The 17,947-nt window shown below is 45.5% G+C and overlaps 1 protein-coding gene across 1 annotated transcript; it reads left to right on the top strand.

Annotated features, from left to right (window-relative positions):
• LOC110430422 lies at positions 223-1,140 on the top strand. Its single transcript, XM_021448098.1, has one exon. It carries the CDS (start codon positions 223-225, stop codon positions 1,138-1,140), a length of 918 nt encoding a protein of 305 aa, XP_021303773.1.

Genomic DNA, 17,947 nt, shown 5'->3' with positions numbered 1-17,947 from the left:
ATGAACAAAAGATTGTTAGCTAATGACAAGACTCTTGAATCATTAACTGCTAAAATGGATTCCCTTGTTTCTTCTGTTAAGGACCAATTAAACTTTAATAAAATTTTAGAGTCTCAAATAGCACAAATTGCTGCTACTGTTCCTTCTTCTGTAAATTCTTGCAATATCTTTAATGTGACCACGAGAGGGGGTAAGACCACTCGTGATCCACCATATCCTGACATGAAAAAAAAGACTGCAAGAAAAGATAAGGAAGTTGAGGAAGACAAGAAAGAAGCACCATCTAAGCAGGAAAACACCAAGTTCTATGGAAAGACAGCTCCGCACGAGTTCTACGACACCAACATTCTGCTGCCATTTCCAAGAACAAGGAAGCCAACCACCGATGAACAATTCGGGAAGTTTGTTGAGGTAATTCGGCAATTATATGTCAATATTCCACTACTTGATGCAATGCAGGTTCCAACCTATGACAAGTATTTGAGAGACATCCTCAACAACAAACGCCCGCTGCCTACAACTGAGGTGATTAAGCTAACAGAAGAATGCAGCGCGGCGATACTAAACCAACTACCAGAAAAGAAGAAGGACCCTGGATGTCCTACCATCGACTGCTCCATTGGGACACATCACTTCGAGCATGCACTGTGCGACTTGGGAGCAAGTGTCAGTGTCATGCCAAAGGTAATATTTGATAAACTAACCCATGTTGTTTTGTCCCCTACATCAATACATTTGCAGTTAGCGGATCAGTCAATTCGCCATCCTGCGGGGGTAGCTGAGAATATCCCCGTAAAGATACGCGAGTTCCTGGTCCCTGTGGATTTCGTGGTACTCGACATGGAGGTGGATGAAAAGACTCCACTTATCCTGGGAAGACCATTTCTCAGCACTGCTAATGCACATATTGACGTTGGAGCCGGAGAAATTCAATTTACAATCAATGGGGCCCAGGAGAAGTTCAACTTCAAACCAAAGGTAGTGCAATGCTCACTAATCTTGGCAGTGGATGTGGCAACCGTCACATTCATAACTAGGCCAAAGAAAAAGACCAATCCAACGCCAAGAGCAAAGAGCAAGAAAATATGGAAGAAGAAGGTAATACAACCGATGACACCTCCGAAGAAAATTTCTGTATAAACTCAAGGAGGAGGTCCTGTTCTAAGGACCTGAGGTAACAGCTCTTCCATCAAGGTAAGCCCACTGACCTTTAACTTTAAGTTACTTATTAAACTTCCTTCATCTTTTCCAACCCTTCTATCAACTTGAGTTAAGACAAGTAAAGTAAAAATAAAAACTCACTGAGCAAGGTGGACACCAGGTGGGGCCCAAAGGGGGGTCGCCCGACCCCACTTTGGTGGCCCCCACCTATCATCTCGTGTCCTTTGCCACTTCCTGTCATGACATGCTATGCTCCATTCAAGAAAACACCAAAACATTACCATGTCAACTCATGTAATCCCACTTGATCAAGGAATTGAACCGTGCATGAGAATTCTCTAACTCTTTCATCTATTTTTCTTGCATGTGCTTGTTCTGTTACTCGTGTAGTGTGCCCAGCATTACTCAAGAGTGAGAGGAGGGGTCGGCCGACCCCATGGTTGGCCCCACTTCCTCCCCTCCTCTGGTGTATGGCAGCACAAGTAATGTAGGGAGAGTGAGTATAGAAATAAAGACTCATAAACATCGACACTCACCCTAGGAGCTAGAGTTTCTAGTTCTCATCCCCTGCTTCCACTAAAACGTAAGTGAAATTAGGAGACACTGCTAACTTAACAAAAACCATCTTCTTCTTTCTAAAGTCACTTAAGCAACCCCTAGACAAATCACTCTTGCTAAGTATGGGAAAGATACTTGCTTAAAGCCTTAAGTAAATCAACATTTTGAGAAGCTCATCCCGTGAAGCATCTCATGAGCAAACATCCACCCATCTAGTCTTGTCTTGTTCCCTCCTTTCTCTTTCACCACATTCCAAGAAGAGATTCTTTGAGAAAACATCCAAAAGAAAGGAGAGAGTGAGTGGAGATGGGGAACCAGCCATGGCACACATTCATCATCAATCTGGTGAACAGCTAGCGCAAAGAGGAGGTGGTGATGGGGTCGCCCGACCCCCTCCCTACAGCATTCCTTATTTCTTTCTTCCCATCCATCTTTCCTTGACACAAGGTGTTGGCCATTTGTGGTTTCGTGGAAAAAGAGGGGTCGGCCGACCCTGACAAAGTGCCCTCTGCACTTGTCCTCTCTTCCATCCACTCACTCATTCACTCACAACCATTTTCCTCTACTAGCAACTCAAGAAAATCATCAACACTCTTCCTTTCACTTTCCCTATTGCTCAAGTGTTCACCCGTCGAGAAATCAAGAGAGGTAATCAGCCGGTAAGAAGAGTTAAAATCTAAACTAACCTCTCTGGTGGAAGTGGTGTTCATTATTTTCTTGATCTAGCATGAAGAATCCACTCAAGAACATAGGGAAGAAAGTGCGTGGAGCGTTTAGCGGAAGCTCATCAAGGCACTCCCATGGCACCATGAGTTCGGTAGAAGAGTACTCCTCTCATCAGGGACTTCCCTCTGAGACTCATGAGGAGCAAGAGCATGAGGCCATGCCACAGCAAAAACCACTTAATGAAGAAGCAGCACCTCTACGGATGCAAGATATAGAGACCGGACTTTTGCTCACCGTAGAAGAAATGGAGAAGCTTAACCATCTACGCCACCGTGAATTCAAGCATACCAAGGTAATTGACCCTAAATTCCTCAAAGACACATGTATGTATGAGGAATTCTTTGATGTCTTTGCTGCAATAGGATGGGGTGAATTTTGGGACTTTTCGGAACACCTAGGTAGCAAGATTCTCACTCTAGAATTTTTGAGCACCGTAAGGGTAACCGAAACAACCATTTACTTTCGCCTAAGAAACCAAGATTATGATTTCACATGGGACCATCTAGCTGCATGTTTAGGCTTTATGAATTTTAAAACCAACGTAGAAGTTGCCACAAGGGGTTTTAATAGACAAGAATTTTGGCATGAAATAACTGGGGAGAATCTAATTGGAAAGACTTACCCACGTACTAGCCATATTTGCCATCCCACACTACGGTTCATGCACAAATGGATAGGCATCACTCTATTCCCTAGAGATGACATTCGGATTGTGCGGGAAATTGATAATAGAATTCTATATGCCATGGTGAATAGAATTCGTATTGCACCGGTAAAAGCCATGGTACATCATTGGATCACTATAGCATGGAAGAATGACCCAATTGAGTTCACCTCTATAATTACAAAATTGTGTGATTACATTTTGATCCTTGATGACACCATCCAGTACATACCCACTCCTAGAACTATGTTAGGAAAATATCATTTCATTCAAGCAAAAGTAATTACGCGTGGCCCCAATGACACAATTGAATTTATATTGCGTAAATCAAATGCAAGACTCATTTTGCCACAACCAGAGTTAAAATTATACGGGGGGCCACCCGTTAATGCCTAATGTTCCTGGAGTTGGAGGACGTAGAAGTTTTGCAGGGCCATTCACACGTGGACAGTCACGAGCTGAACAGCAAGATGATTCAGATAATGAGGGCACTTCCAATGCCATGCACACCTCCGGGACGGGGAGGAGACGTAGTGCCCGGTTGTCTCTTTCTTCTTCGCAGGAGATTGGAAACCGCAGTCACCGTCATGACATGGAGCTACTCAGATCAGGTATGGCTACATTGCGTACTAACCATGAAGCCATTCACACTGCCACTGTGGAAACCCAACAGCAAATCCAAAATTTTGAGGAGAGCAGCAATAGAAACTGGTGCCAAGCCTACACATCATATCACCTGCCCGTACCACCATACATTCCTCAACCACCACATGCATATCCACCTCCTCCTGCACAATATCCTCCACAGCAATATCCTCCACCATATCCACCATATCCATCGTATCCACCCCAGTGAGGAAGGACAAGCTTGGGGGAGATCCTCTCCCCCACCAAGGTAAGTATTCTATCCTATTTATTTCCATGCATTTTATCATTCTTGCTCTAAAAAAAAATTAGCATTTCCCTTTAGCATATATGCTTCATGTATGTCTATATCCCTCATGGAAATGATGACTAGTTGCTTGTTAATGTTTCTCTAGTACCTAGTATACAACTTAGTATTTCTCCAAGTATGGATCACTTAGCTCACTTAAACTGCCATGAACCTGAAAACTTTGTGGGTTGCAAGTGCTAGAACTAAGTCTAAGTTGTTGTGGGACATGAGATAGTGAGACAAGAGCTGCTATAATATTATTCTAAGCATGCATGATTATCAGAAATTTATTCTTAAAATGATCAAACCCTTAATTGTTCCTCAATGGTGATGAATTCCTACCACAGCTATATCTACTTTACATGATTGCAACCTTTCCACATAAGCTATTTGCTTTGTGTTGAGTGTCGTCAAGTCTTGTTGACCCCTGTTAAGAGACTTTTCATGCTCCTAAGATCAAGATCACGTACACACCACATATATATATGCTGCTTCTACACTGGAAGTACGCAACCACATGTATTTCACATCCACTAAATAGGTTGCTCCATACTCTAAATGTTAGAATATCTCTCTCTAAGCATTATTTGGTAAATGAGACATCAAAAGCCTAGGCAAAATGAAATAAAAAGATGGACATGTGCAAGTCCACAAAAAAAAAATAAAAAAAAAATTTGAGCACATAAAGCTCGAAGAAAAAGAAAATGCTAGCCATGTCTCAATATACAAGTAGAGAGAGTGTAGCAAATAAAGGAGCAACCTAGTCCACCATATATCACACTTGCACATCTTGATCTGGGAGTATGACACTTCTCTTCAAGGATCCGAGCTTTGATTTCGCAACACATGCAAAGTAAGTATGCTATCTCCTTTCATCCCTACCTTAAGCTCCACATAAGCCTTTTAGAAATAGGATGAAATAGAGAAGGCAACTCTATCATATGCCTTGGTGAGGAATTATACACCATTTGAGTGACATGAGAGAACCATATGAGGAACATTTAAGTTTTCTTTTGAAAATATCACAAAACCTCTGATATGAAACTTGCTAAGAATGAGAAAGTTAGTGCTCAAGTCAAACTGTTCTGTCTTTCAACCACCTAAGACAAAGGAAAAGCCATAAGCCCCATAAGTGACTAAGGTAATATGGGTAAGTTTACATAGCTAAATTTTTCATGCAAAGAGAAGAACTTTGTTGTACACATGGTACTCTTGAAATATGAACATAGTAACAATACCTGATCCACCGAGGCTAAGTTTGATTGTTTGCTCGGGACGAGCAAAGGTTAAGCTTGGGGGATCTTGTTGACGGTGGATATACCATAGAAATCCACATACAAAACACCGTCAACATGCCTCGGTTGCAAGGGGAAATGACATGACATGAACATATTTTATCCATAACTAGTTCCACTTGTACTCTTAGCTTGTTTATGCAGGAACAACAAATTCAAGACATTATTTGACAAAGCCAACATCAGAATCATCAAGAGGAGATCGAGGGGACAACAGGTGACACCCTGGGCCCACAGGGAGGGGGTCGCCCGACCCCTCTTTGGTGGGACCCAGGTGTGCCACCTACTCCACCGACATAAGGGACCATTGTGGACACTGCTGGTGGGCCCAGGTGGTCAGGAGTGGGGTCGCCCGACCCCACATGTAAGGCGGTTTCAGGGTCGGTGGCCTCCCACCGACCTTCCCCACATGTCTCACGTGTTGGTTTGCCCCTGCCGTTGATCAAATGGCGGTTGTGAAGTCGGTTTGATCCAAGGGTGGAGAGGCATGATCACACGGATCGATGACGTGGCGGTGGAGTAGCCCCTACTCCACCTCTCCCTATAAATAGAGGCTGATTTCACCCTTCCAAGGCATGATGAATTCAAGGTTCAAGTATCCAAGCTAGATGCAAGTGAGTAGTAGTAGTAGTAGTCTAGTGTGGGAGTTAGAGTTGAGTCGAGCGAAGCTCGGGGTCTCCGGAGTCGTCTTCTGGAGAGTCTTTTATAGCTCTTGTATCTTTTCTCCTGTAAGACTTGTTTTCTTTATATAATCTCTTCCTACTTTTCTAAGTATTACTTTGTGCAATATTATTCTTGCAATAGTATTGTAGTGTTCTATCTTGTCCTTTAGTAGTTACATATTAGATTGTGATCCTGTAACAAGCTCGTGGCTGTTTCCCATCGCCTTTAGCAAGGTGCTATAGTTGTTTGATCGCAGCTAGAGTAGTGAGAGTTAGCGTAAGCGCGGTGCTTAGGCTAGGTCTTTCCTTTGGGTGTCGCTGGCTCGGACGGAAAGTAGGGGCGCACTCCCTAGTAGGTGACAGATCGTGGGCGGCATTAGGTTCTCCTCACGTACGAGCTAGTTCTTAAAAGATAAGGCGTCCATAAGCCCAATAGTCGCTTTCGGTAAGGGGTTAGGTGAAAAAACCTTTTAAGCGTCTTACCAGCTCGGCTATCCCTAGCAGCCATTAGTAAGGTATCAATCTAGTGTGTCTCTGCTATTTGATTAAGATTAGTTCACGAGAGTAAAATTAGATATCCTAGGAACCTGTACTCACTCGTTGTCCTCCCACCTAGCTACTCTACTCTAGTTATCTTGTAGTTATCCTTTTTGATTATCTCTGGATCATCATCATCCCTTCCTTCACCTTTCGTTACCACCTCTCTGCACTAGTTGTAACTAAGTTGAGATAGGATCTCTTTTCTTACAAGCATTTCTAGCTATTGCTTTCCCTTGGGAAAATATAAATTACGATACCTTGGAATACTCCCGGGTGAAGTGCTACAGCGGTACCTTCTGTGCGCTTGCGGAATTATCCAATAGTTAATAGAGTTACCACACCAGGCATTTCTGGCGCCATCACCGATATCCGGTGGTTGCGTTAAGAAGTGCCAACACACGCTTAAGCCCATATAGTCCCGGTAGTCCGTGAAATCTCGAAGGATTTCAAACCACACATCGCATACAGCCAAGATCGTAATAAGTTTAGCGGCCGCCATCCATAAGTACATTCAGATTTCAACATTCATGAAACACATCGGAGTACTTAAGTTATTACAAACCAAGTTCTTCAAGTAGCGGAAGCTTCATAGTTCGAAATTACAACACACACGATAAGTCTGATACCGTGCCATAGTTTGGTCATTCCCACAAAAGCAAAGGAAGAGACAGAGTGACCATCGCCCTTGGTCTAGTCATCACCCATAGCTGGGTACAGACAGAGGATGCAATAACCATAGTACATGTGACCATCTGCAAAACAACATGGGAATAGAACCCTGAGTACGAGAAGGTACTCAACTAGACTTACCCGCCATAAACTTAAAATAAAGACTCATCAAGGATCATGAAGGCAATTTAGTGGGGTAGCTGACAACCATTTTGCAAAGACCGCAAGGTTTTATTACCCTAACCTACATAAATCTTTTCTTCTTTTAATCTGCTCAAGTTGAAAGTATCATTACCTATTATCTAGGTTTGCTCCTGCGCTATTACAAGCAAGTATGAGACTATGATAGTACCTCATCATAGCATTTCTTAAACCATTCATCATTATAACCCGAGTGTTCCATAGTCCTTACTACGAGGACGAAGCTCATGTCAAGTGCTCACTATCCAGGAGCGATGGCGATTCGAATCGATTTCTAACCAGCTGGCGAGGTATTCCCCACACAAACCACACTCACTGATCAAGTGAGCTACAGATCACCGTATTACACTATCCAGGACCAATTCGCGGGTTCGGCAGGCACCGCCAGTACCCGAGGACCGTTCCGGCGACCGAGGTATCCAAGGAATACCAAGGTTGCGCGCCGCGCCCTCGTCGTTCTCCTCAACCACCACCAATACAGCGCATGGCGGCTCGATTCCCGGCCCGGATAGTGTTCAGGCTTCGCGGTCGGAATGACTTATCCTTCCAGCTAAGTGTGGGGCATGCGTTCAACATGACAAGAGGGCCGTCAACGATCGGTCCTTAATCGACACAGACAGGGGCACCATGGTCAACCCACCATAAGACCCTGCCCGGTCTCCAAATTCATTCCACACTTGGTTATGCTTTTCCCCGAGCAACCAATGCTTAAACAAGCAGGTATCCACCTATGTCTCGCAGGTGACAGGGAATCACCCGACTTCTACCGAACTAAGCAAGCTAAGCATAGACTCCGTGCCTATCTACATAGGACAAGGTAGTTGAATGAGTAGGAATAACAAGGAGTACTCATGCAGCAACGGTATCAGGCAACTCCTATCACTTAATATGCACTATAGTAGAACAAGTATAGCACTTTATATAAGTTAGCGAGAATAGGGAGACTTAGAATGCTCCGGGGCTTGCCTTTCTCAAACGTGCTGGGTCGGTGATCCGGACACTCTTGCAATTCCTCTCCGGGTTCCTGTGCTTCCGGAGGTTCCTGCTCCTGTATCTCCTCGGGTTCCTCGGGTCCCACTTCGTTCTCCTGCGAGCCTGTATGATGCATATATGCTCATGAGTGGAGTGTGAGATGCCCGAGTGGATGCTTGTAAGAGAGAGTGTCAAAGGAGTCATGTTATGATGCATAGGTGATGCACTTGGTCATGCTTATTACAAGGTAGTCAACATCATCCGGGAACAATAACTAAATTAAGCATCTGTTGCATTCTCTTCTACAGATATTTTTCAAATGCAACCAACAACCCCGATGATGCTTCAAAGATACACCAAACCCAACTTATTCCATTCAACCTATATATATACACCCTTCATAGTTTTCTTTATTCATTTCTAAGCTCATTAAAAATCAAATGCAATTCTGTTCATCAATAAATTCCACAAAAATTACAGGAGACTACCAGCTAAGCATAAAGTCTACTGTAAATTATTCATGATTTTTGGATACTTATTTTGAGCCACAAAAAAAATTACAAGATTAATTAATAAGGCAAGTAAAATCACTCTACTGGGATACAAGTGTTAAACAACAGATTTCATATTTTTACAATTTGCATAATATCATAAGAAACACCCACAAAATTTTCCAGATTTATTGCATGACCCAATTAATTATTAAAAATCATAAATCACTGCCATGCAAGCATTTAAATTACCATAAATTTATTTATACACCAAATAATATGTACCCACTTTTTCCCAGTGAGCAAACACACATGCAAAGCCAACAAATCAAGTTTCACATTTTTCTGAGCCATATTTTATTTACTATGCATTTTCCAAGTTTAACAAAATCATGGATAAAATATATTCACACAGAAAAGTTACTCCAACATGACATGCAATTACATCAAACTGTAGATCTGGAAATATAGAGCACACCCAAATTTATTTCATTCAATTTGGAGCTGTAGAACTCAAGATATAGATTTTACAAACTTTAAATCAATTTATGGAAAACACTTTTTCAAGAAAACCGACGAAAAATGCTACGCACACCCAGATCTACACCCACCGGGGTACCCCTGTGACTGACAGTGGGTCCCCGACCCCACCAGTCAGCGAGACCGAGAGGGAGCTCACCTCCGACGAGCGGATCTCGCCGGCGGTGAGGTCTCCGGCCATGGGGTGAGCACCAACGTGCTCCCCGCAGCAAGACGCACCTAGCGGTACCCTTGGATCGACCAGAGGACGGCCGGAACACCTCCGGCGAGCATGCATGGTGGCACGGCGGCGCTGCTCGCCGTGGCCAGGCTGCTCCGGCGCGGTAGAGCGTGCGCAAACGCCTCTCCGAACTTCCTCACCTTCCTACCGACCTAGCGCAACAGAGAACGAGCGAAAAGAGGCAGGGAAACGCTAGATCCGTCGCGGCGGAGTACTCCGGCGAGCTCGGGGTGACTCCGGCGAGCGATTCACGGTGCTCGACGGACTCTCACCTCGGTAGAACGTTCGCACGAGCTTACCCTAGCGACGGCGAGTGCCCTGGTGCTCTCGGCGTCGAGCTTGAGGCTCTGGTGTGGCCGGCGACGAGCGGCGGAGCTCTCTCCGGCAATGGCGCGCGGAGGAGCGGCTGCTGCTGCGCGGTGCGAGCGGAGGAGGAAGGAGAAGGAGGGCGCGGGGGAGACAGAATGGAGGGAGTGGCCTGGGAGCCTGCGCCGGCGTCCCGACCAGGGGGGGTTGGAGGCCGGCCGCGGCGCGCCCAACGCCGGCGTACGGCCGCCACGTGGCCGGCGCCGGGTGGAGCAAGGCGGGCGCCGCGCGCGCGGAAGAGAGAGGAGGGGGAGCGGGCCGCGCTGCCCAGCTGGGCCAGAAGGGAGGCGGGTCGGCCCAGCAGCGCCTGCCCCCTTTCTCTTTTTTTTTGAAATTCTTTTCTCAAATTCTTTCTAAATTCATTTGGACCAATTTAAAATCATTTTCACCTCTTGCTCCCAAAAACAAAGTTGTTCCAAAACAAAAACTCTACAGCTTTGCCTTAACAAGCAAGACCAAATTCCAAACAGAATTTGAATTACAAGTTAAAACTCAGTTCTAGGTTTTAAATAAATTCTTTTTGGATATTTTTGTATAAATTCCATTTGTCAAATTCCATAGCTCCAAAAATTGCACAAAAATGTTCTTAATTCTTCTTACACATAAACCAACCTAGTTTGACTATTTCACAATTTTTAAAGCAAGCATCACATTTTAACATGTTTAAAACTCATGAAATGATGCACATAAAATCATACTTGAAGAGAATGACATGCTCATGATGCTTATGATTGATGAGGATGCTTATGCATTGCTTTGCCAAGGCTAAGTGCATGCTTAACACCTAGGGTGTTACAGCCCTTCCCCCCTTAGGGAAATCTCGTCCCGAGATTTTGGGGTTACTAACCATTTCTTATGAAATTTTGGATAAATTGTTTTTAAGTAATCCTCTGTTTCCCAAGTGGCATCCCTATCGTCATGATGACTCCACACCACTTTGTATGTTCGAACAACTCTGTTTCGGGTTACTCGCTCCTTGGTATCCACAATCCCCACTGGCTGCTCTTTGTACTCTAAGTCTGCTTTTATCTTGATTCCTCGAGGTTCAATTCGTTGCTCCGGTACTTTCAGACATTTCCGCAGTTGAGACACATGGAAGACCGGGAAGATCGAGCTCATCTCTTCAGGTAACTGAATCTTGTAGGCCACTGGGCCTTTCCTTTCTAGCACTGGGTATGGTCCCACATATCGGGGTGCAAGCTTGCTTCGAACTCGGAAACGTTGAATTTTCTTCATTGGCGTAACCTTGAGATACACATAGTCGCCTACTTTGAACTCAAGTGGCCTTCTCCTCTTGTCAGCATAACTCTTCTGTCGTGATTGCGCTGCTTGCATATGTTGCTGTATAATCTGCACCTTTTTCTCGGCATCATTCACAAAGTCGATACCATAGTATCTCCTTTCACCAGGTTCCACCCAGTTTAACGGAGTTCGACATCTCCGCCCATACAAAGCTTCGAACGGGGCCATCTTGATGCTCTCTTGATAACTATTATTGTATGAGAACTCAGCCAAAGGTAACCATGATTCCCACGATCCCTTGGACGATAGCACACAGGCCCTCAGCATATCTTCTAACACTTGGTTTAGCCTCTCTGTTTGGCCTGAAGTCTGGGGATGATACGCCGTGCTTCTTATCAAACTGGTCCCCAAACTCTTATGCATGCGCTCCCAGAAGTGAGCAGTGAACTGCGGTCCTCTATCCGATATGATGGTTTTGGGGATACCATGCAACTTGACGATCTCAGCCATATATATATCAGCATACTCGGGAGGTCTGTATGTGTTCTTGACTGGAATGAAATGAGCCGACTTGGTTAATCGATCTATGATTACCCAAATCGAGTCATTCCCCTTCCTGGTTGTCGGTAAGCTGGTGATAAAGTCCATACTGACCTCTTCCCATTTCCACTCCGGAACTGATAACGGTTGTAACAGACCTGCAGGTTTCATATGGATGGCCTTAACTCTGCAACACGTGTCACAACGGGCCACATAAGCGGCTATTTCTTTCTTCATCTTGGTCCACCAAAAGTGGGGCCTTAGATCTTGATACATTTTGCTGCTGCCAGGATGAATAGAAAGCTTAGAGAGATGGGCTTCATCCATGATGCGATTCTTCAACTCCCGATCTTTCGGGACCACTAACCGCTGTTGAAACCACAGTACCCCCTTCTCATCAACCCGAAACTGAGTCTTTGGGTCATCTTTGATCTTCTCTTTGATGTGGAAAATACCCTTGTCTGTTTTCTGACCTTCAATGACTTGACTCTCGAGTGAACAACTGAGTTGTATATGACATAAGACCTCAGGATGCATAAGATTGAACCCATCTTCAAACAACGGTTGAACCATTTGATAGTGCGGTTTGCGACTCAAGGCATCTGCGACCACATTAGCTTTGCCTGGATGATAGTGAACTTCCAAATCATAATCCTTGATTAGCTCTAACCACCGTCGTTGCCTCATATTCAGCTCGGACTGAGTGAAGATGTACTTCAAACTCTTGTGATCGGTGTAAATGTGACACTTATTTCCTAGCAGATAATGTCTCCAGATCTTCAAAGCATGTACCACTGCTGCTAACTCAAGGTCGTGCGTTGGATAGTTGACTTCATGCTTTCTCAACTGTCGGGAAGCATAAGCTATCACCTTGCCATCTTGCATCAACACACACCCCAGGCCACTCTTCGATGCGTCACAAAACACATCAAAAGGCTTCTCTATATTAGGTTGTGCCAGAACGGGAGCAGTGGTTAGCAACTTTCGCAAGGTGCGGAAGGCTAACTCACACCCTTCCGTCCAGACAAACTTATGGTCCTTTTGTAGCAAACTTGTCATTGGCTTAGCAATCTTGGAGAAGTCAGGTATAAAACGACGATAATACCCGGCCAGACCAAGAAAACTTCTAACTTCCGAGACCGAAGTTGGTGCCTTCCAGTCCATGACTTCCTGCACTTTTGATGGATCCACAGCAATTCCTTCTTCAGACAGAATGTGCCCTAGGAAAGGAACTTTCTTTAACCAGAACTCACACTTGCTGAACTTGGCATATAGCTGATGCTCTCGTAACCGTGTCAGCACGATTCTCAGATGCTCGGCGTGATCTTGCTCATTTTCTGAATACACCAGGATATCATCGATAAACACTACAACAAACTTATCCAATTCCGGCATAAAGACTGAATTCATCAGATACATAAAGTATGCAGGAGCATTTGTCAACCCAAAGGACATGACAAGATACTCGTACAACCCATACCTGGTGGAAAAAGCAGTCTTCGGGATATCTTGCGGACGAATCTTGATTTGGTGATACCCAGATCTCAAATCTATCTTAGAAAACACTCTTGCCTTGGATAACTGATCAAACAGGATATCAATCCTTGGCAAGGGATACTTATTTTTGATTGTCACTGCATTGAGTGGACGATAGTCCACGCACATGCGCAACGACTGATCCTTCTTTTTCACAAACAACGCTGGACAACCCCATTCCGACGAGCTTGGCCGGATGAACCCTTTTTCTAGTAACTCATTCAGTTGCTTCTTCAGCTCTGCGAGTTCGTTTGGTGGCATCCGGTATGGCCTTCTAGATATTGGTGCTGTACCTGGTATCAACTCGATTGCAAACTCTACCTCCCTATCTGGGGGAAGTCCTGGTAACTCCTTGGGAAACACATCAGGGAACTCACAGACTACTGGAATCTGTGGTAAAGGGACCACGTGCGTAGCACAGGAGATGCTAGCTGTTGATGCAAAAACTAGTCTGCAAACACAAAGGGCTAATACCCGATCCAAACGTTAAGGCGTGCCAGCCGATTTGACCTTACTATCGGCAAAGGTGATAACTCGAATACTTTAGTCCTGACAACAGCGATACGCCCGGATGTCACGGCTAAGAGGTACTCATGTGGAACTTGAGGATACGCCGAGCTTGAGTCGACGAATTCCTAAGAACTCGTAACAAAAAGAAAACGTATGACGAAGTCGTCGAAAAGTAAATGCTGGAATGTGAGTAAAAAACGTGTGTTTGATTGATTGATAGATATCCCGATTACAAGGTCTTAGGGCTTATATTTATACCCTGCTCAAAGAGCTACGACCAGACACGATTAGAATTCGAATTCCAAATTACACGGAACCCGTATACAAAACGATACGAATAACATAAGGAAATAATAAAACCATCCTTCGTGACAAACCGAAATTCCTCCACATGACAACTGGCAGCTTCCGGACTCCTCCTTCGCGTCATCGGCAATCCCCTTGCCATAGTCATCGGCAGACCCTTTTACTTGGTCATCGGCACCATATTACTGTCTGAGGACTTAGTCACATTCAACCTTTCCCTCATCGGCAACCATCCTTACCAGCAACCCGCATCGTACTGCCACCCTGTCCTGCCATCCTGGACACGTGCCCAAAAATGGTGTCAACACATGCCCCCCAGTTTCGGAGTATAAAACTATTAATGCTCCGAAATTCTCTGCAGTAATGATGTCTTCTCCGCAATTAATGCTCCTAATCTGGTAACCGACAACCTCAATCTGGGCAACTCTGATCCTAATCCTCCGCAGATCCCTCGAAATCCACAACTTCCCAAACGGGCATCTCTCTTAGTCGTACATCGGCAACAATACTGTTACAAAGATCTGCCGATGCTCTGCCCAGGATATTCGCAAAAACGGTTACTTCCCCTCTATCTGCCCATCGGCAGGACGACCGTTATAGAATATCACCGATGGACCGACCAGGAGATCGCGCACAGTAAAATATCTTTAGATAATGACCGCTTCCTGTCAAATCACCTGCACAATCCCTGGATTATCGTGCGAACAGTTACCATATCCACTTGAGTACCCTCGGGTTTCTCGGATGCGGCAAAGAAATAAGTCAGATTTGCCCTTGTCCATCTTGCCCTATAAATAGTTCCTTCTTGGGTACTCCTCCCCCATTACATCATTCTGCCATCCAACTTCACTTTTCCAGCGGCGGCGCCATTCTCAATCCTCAAGATCTCCGACAAGCATTCTTCTTCATCAACTCCGGCGTCTTCCAGCGTCCCCTTCACGACAAGATGGCCGTTGGCTTCGTCGTCCCTGAGGTCAGACTTCCATCTCATCTGCTGTACCTTTTTCCTACATTCCTGTTCATCTGCGATTTACCTTACCGAATATTTTCCTTCTCCTTTTTCTTTGTATCTTTATTCCCCAAAACACCAGGAGTTATCCAATAAAATTGTCATTCCTACCGATCAACCACATCTTCAATGCCTCGGCCCTCTAGGGGATCCAGATCCAACCGACCTTATCAACGCAGAAACCAAGAGGATTCCCTTTAGAGCTGAAAACTTTGCTCTAGATCTATGGAAGGACACCTTTCGCTCTTGGCCTAGCCCTACTGACTGGTTCTTGAGGGTCAGCAACTCTTATGAAGTTCAATGGGGTGAGAGGAAATTAGCTCAATGCATTAGGTTGTCCATTGCCGATATGCACAGGAACGAGTCATTGCTGATAGCCGCATCTTACTTTTGGTCAGACACTCTCAACGCTTTTGTTTTTGGCCACGGCCCTGCTTCTCCTACCCTTGCCGATGTAGCCATGCTTACTGGGTTAGACATATCTTCTGCCGATAGCACCCACTTTTTTGATACCGCCCCCAGTGCCAAAGTTGAGACTCGCGCTATCGGCGGCTGGTCAGGGTACATCCAGAAGTACCGCGGGAGAGGGCCTGTCACCATAAAGGAACAAACCACTTTTCTGAACATGTGGCTAGACAAGTTTGTATTCTGTGGTCGTTCGGCAGGACCGACTTCTGTCTATCTATCGGCAGCAGAAAGACTGGCTAGCGGTGGTCAATTTCCTCTCGGCCGTTATTTGCTCGGCGCTGTTTATCACCTTCTTCATCAAGTAGTCCAGAAACTCCTGCTCGGCCAACCTATCGGCAACTTGGGAGGTCCTTGGTGGTTTATTAATATGTGGCTCAATCTGCACCTGCACAAGCGCCTCGATCTCAACTTGTTCTCTCAGCACTTCCCAAGAGATATAGCCGAGAACCATGTGTTGGGTGAAGAGGAATCGGCAACACGTGCCCCCCTGAACTTTGGCGAAGCTGTTATAGTTTTACCCGGTTCAGGGAACACTCCGGATCAGATCGGCCGATTCTTCGAAACGCTGTATGAGGGTTTGGCCAGAGATGAACGACCATGGCTGGCTTATGACGACCCAGATAGCATGCTCCCTCTGACCTTCAATCCGTTCGACGAAGCTCTTGATAGGGACAATGAGGTGATGATGGCAATCGTGACTCCCAGAGCCATACCAGTGAACTTCTTCGGCAGCACGAAAACCTCTCCCCAAACCTATGAATTTTATAATCCATCGGCATTAGCTCGCCAGCTAGCTTTCGGCCAATTGCCGATCGCACTTCCTTATGCCGATGTAATAAAGCCCAGAGAACCCATCGCTAACCTCCTCGAGTGGACTCGAGTAGCCCAGCTACCACCAAATGCCGATACAGATGTAGATCTGTCAGAATGGGTTCCAGCTGCCTTTATCACTCAAGCATACAAGCTATGGTGGGCAGAATGGAAGGAGAATCTATTCTGCAGATCGGCCCTCTCATACCGCGGCATGATCGACCCCGAATACGAAGTCCCTGACGACACTGTAAGTATTTTAAACCGATGTCTCATTTTCCAATACTATTCCCATCGGTAACTTACCCCTGCATTCTTTTTGCAGATTGACAACACCCCCCCATCGGTTAGCAGGAGTGGCAAGCCGATCGACTTATTCCCATCAGGCCCGATCTCCTCAATCGGCCACAATGCTCCCACTCTGGCTTCCATCGTGCACCGGGGTGCGCGTCTCAAGAAAGTTGCTACCAGGAAAACTCAGACATCACCAACGGTAACTGCTCCCACTCTGGCGCAAGCTTTCAAGGCAATCTGTTAAAACCCTTTTTTATTTATGCTGACTATCTTTATATCGGTTATCTGTGCTCATAAACTCTTTATCGTTGTTGCAGCAAACTGGTGCATCGGCAAAAGCCAAACGCCAAGGTGCCGATCCCCCCCAGTCTAGCCAGCCAAAGAGGAAAGGCGTCCAAGGTGCTAAGACTGGAACAAAGCGTCAGAAAGTGGCAACTCCTCCTCCTCCTCCGGTGTCTCCAATCCCGGTGGAATCTTCCCCTTCTCCTCCAGAAGTCCAGGCACAGCAAGCACCATCTCCTCAATCAATACAGGAAGCACCATAGATGGAAGAACCTCAGCAAGAAGAACCTCAAACGGCAGGTACGTCAGCTGACGTAGGTGAACAAACAACTGGCCCGGCAGGTCCAGTTATATCATCGGCGGTTTCCTCAATTCAAACAACTGTTGTTCCTCTTCCGGGTAACATATCCCAACAATACTCCTACCGATAAACTTATTTTCATTTATTCTTGTAATCCTTCCTGTCTTCTTTCAGGCGATATCGTTCTATCGGCAACATTTGCCGATCAACCTGCAGCTCCATCGGCCTCTCTGAGTCAAAGGCAGGAAATCGCCTTGAAGCAAGTAAGTCATCCACTTTTCCATCGGTATCATCTGCCGAAGTTTTGACCATAAAATTGACCTATTTCATTTTCATTTTCAGGAACAAGATTCTCCCGACAGCTTGTTCTCCTTCGCTATTGATATCTTCGAAGAAGAAGGCGAGGAAGCAAGCTCCTCTCGGGCAGTTGGAATTGTATCGGCAGAAAACAGAGCTAGGCTGCAGGAGCTATCGGCCATACTTCATCAAGACACAACTCAACTGGTCGACGATTCTGACCCAGCCAAGGCCCTGTTCAAGACTCTTAGAGGCCAAATTCCTGCCGATGCCGAAGAAGCACTCTTCCACGCTGCACATCTAGAAAGCCGCCAGCTACAGTACCAGAGAGCTACTCGACGCCTTGCCGACAG

Source organism: Sorghum bicolor, chromosome 9, assembly GCF_000003195.3.
Source record: "Sorghum bicolor cultivar BTx623 chromosome 9, Sorghum_bicolor_NCBIv3, whole genome shotgun sequence".
Lineage (NCBI taxonomy): Eukaryota > Viridiplantae > Streptophyta > Magnoliopsida > Poales > Poaceae > Sorghum > Sorghum bicolor.
This window is presented reverse-complemented; position numbering and strand designations above follow the sequence as displayed.

Bases quoted from the DNA above. Each gene is read 5' to 3' on its own strand.
- LOC110430422 (XM_021448098.1), top strand. From the start codon at position 223: ATGAAAAAAAAGACTGCAAGAAAAGATAAGGAAGTTGAGGAAGACAAG.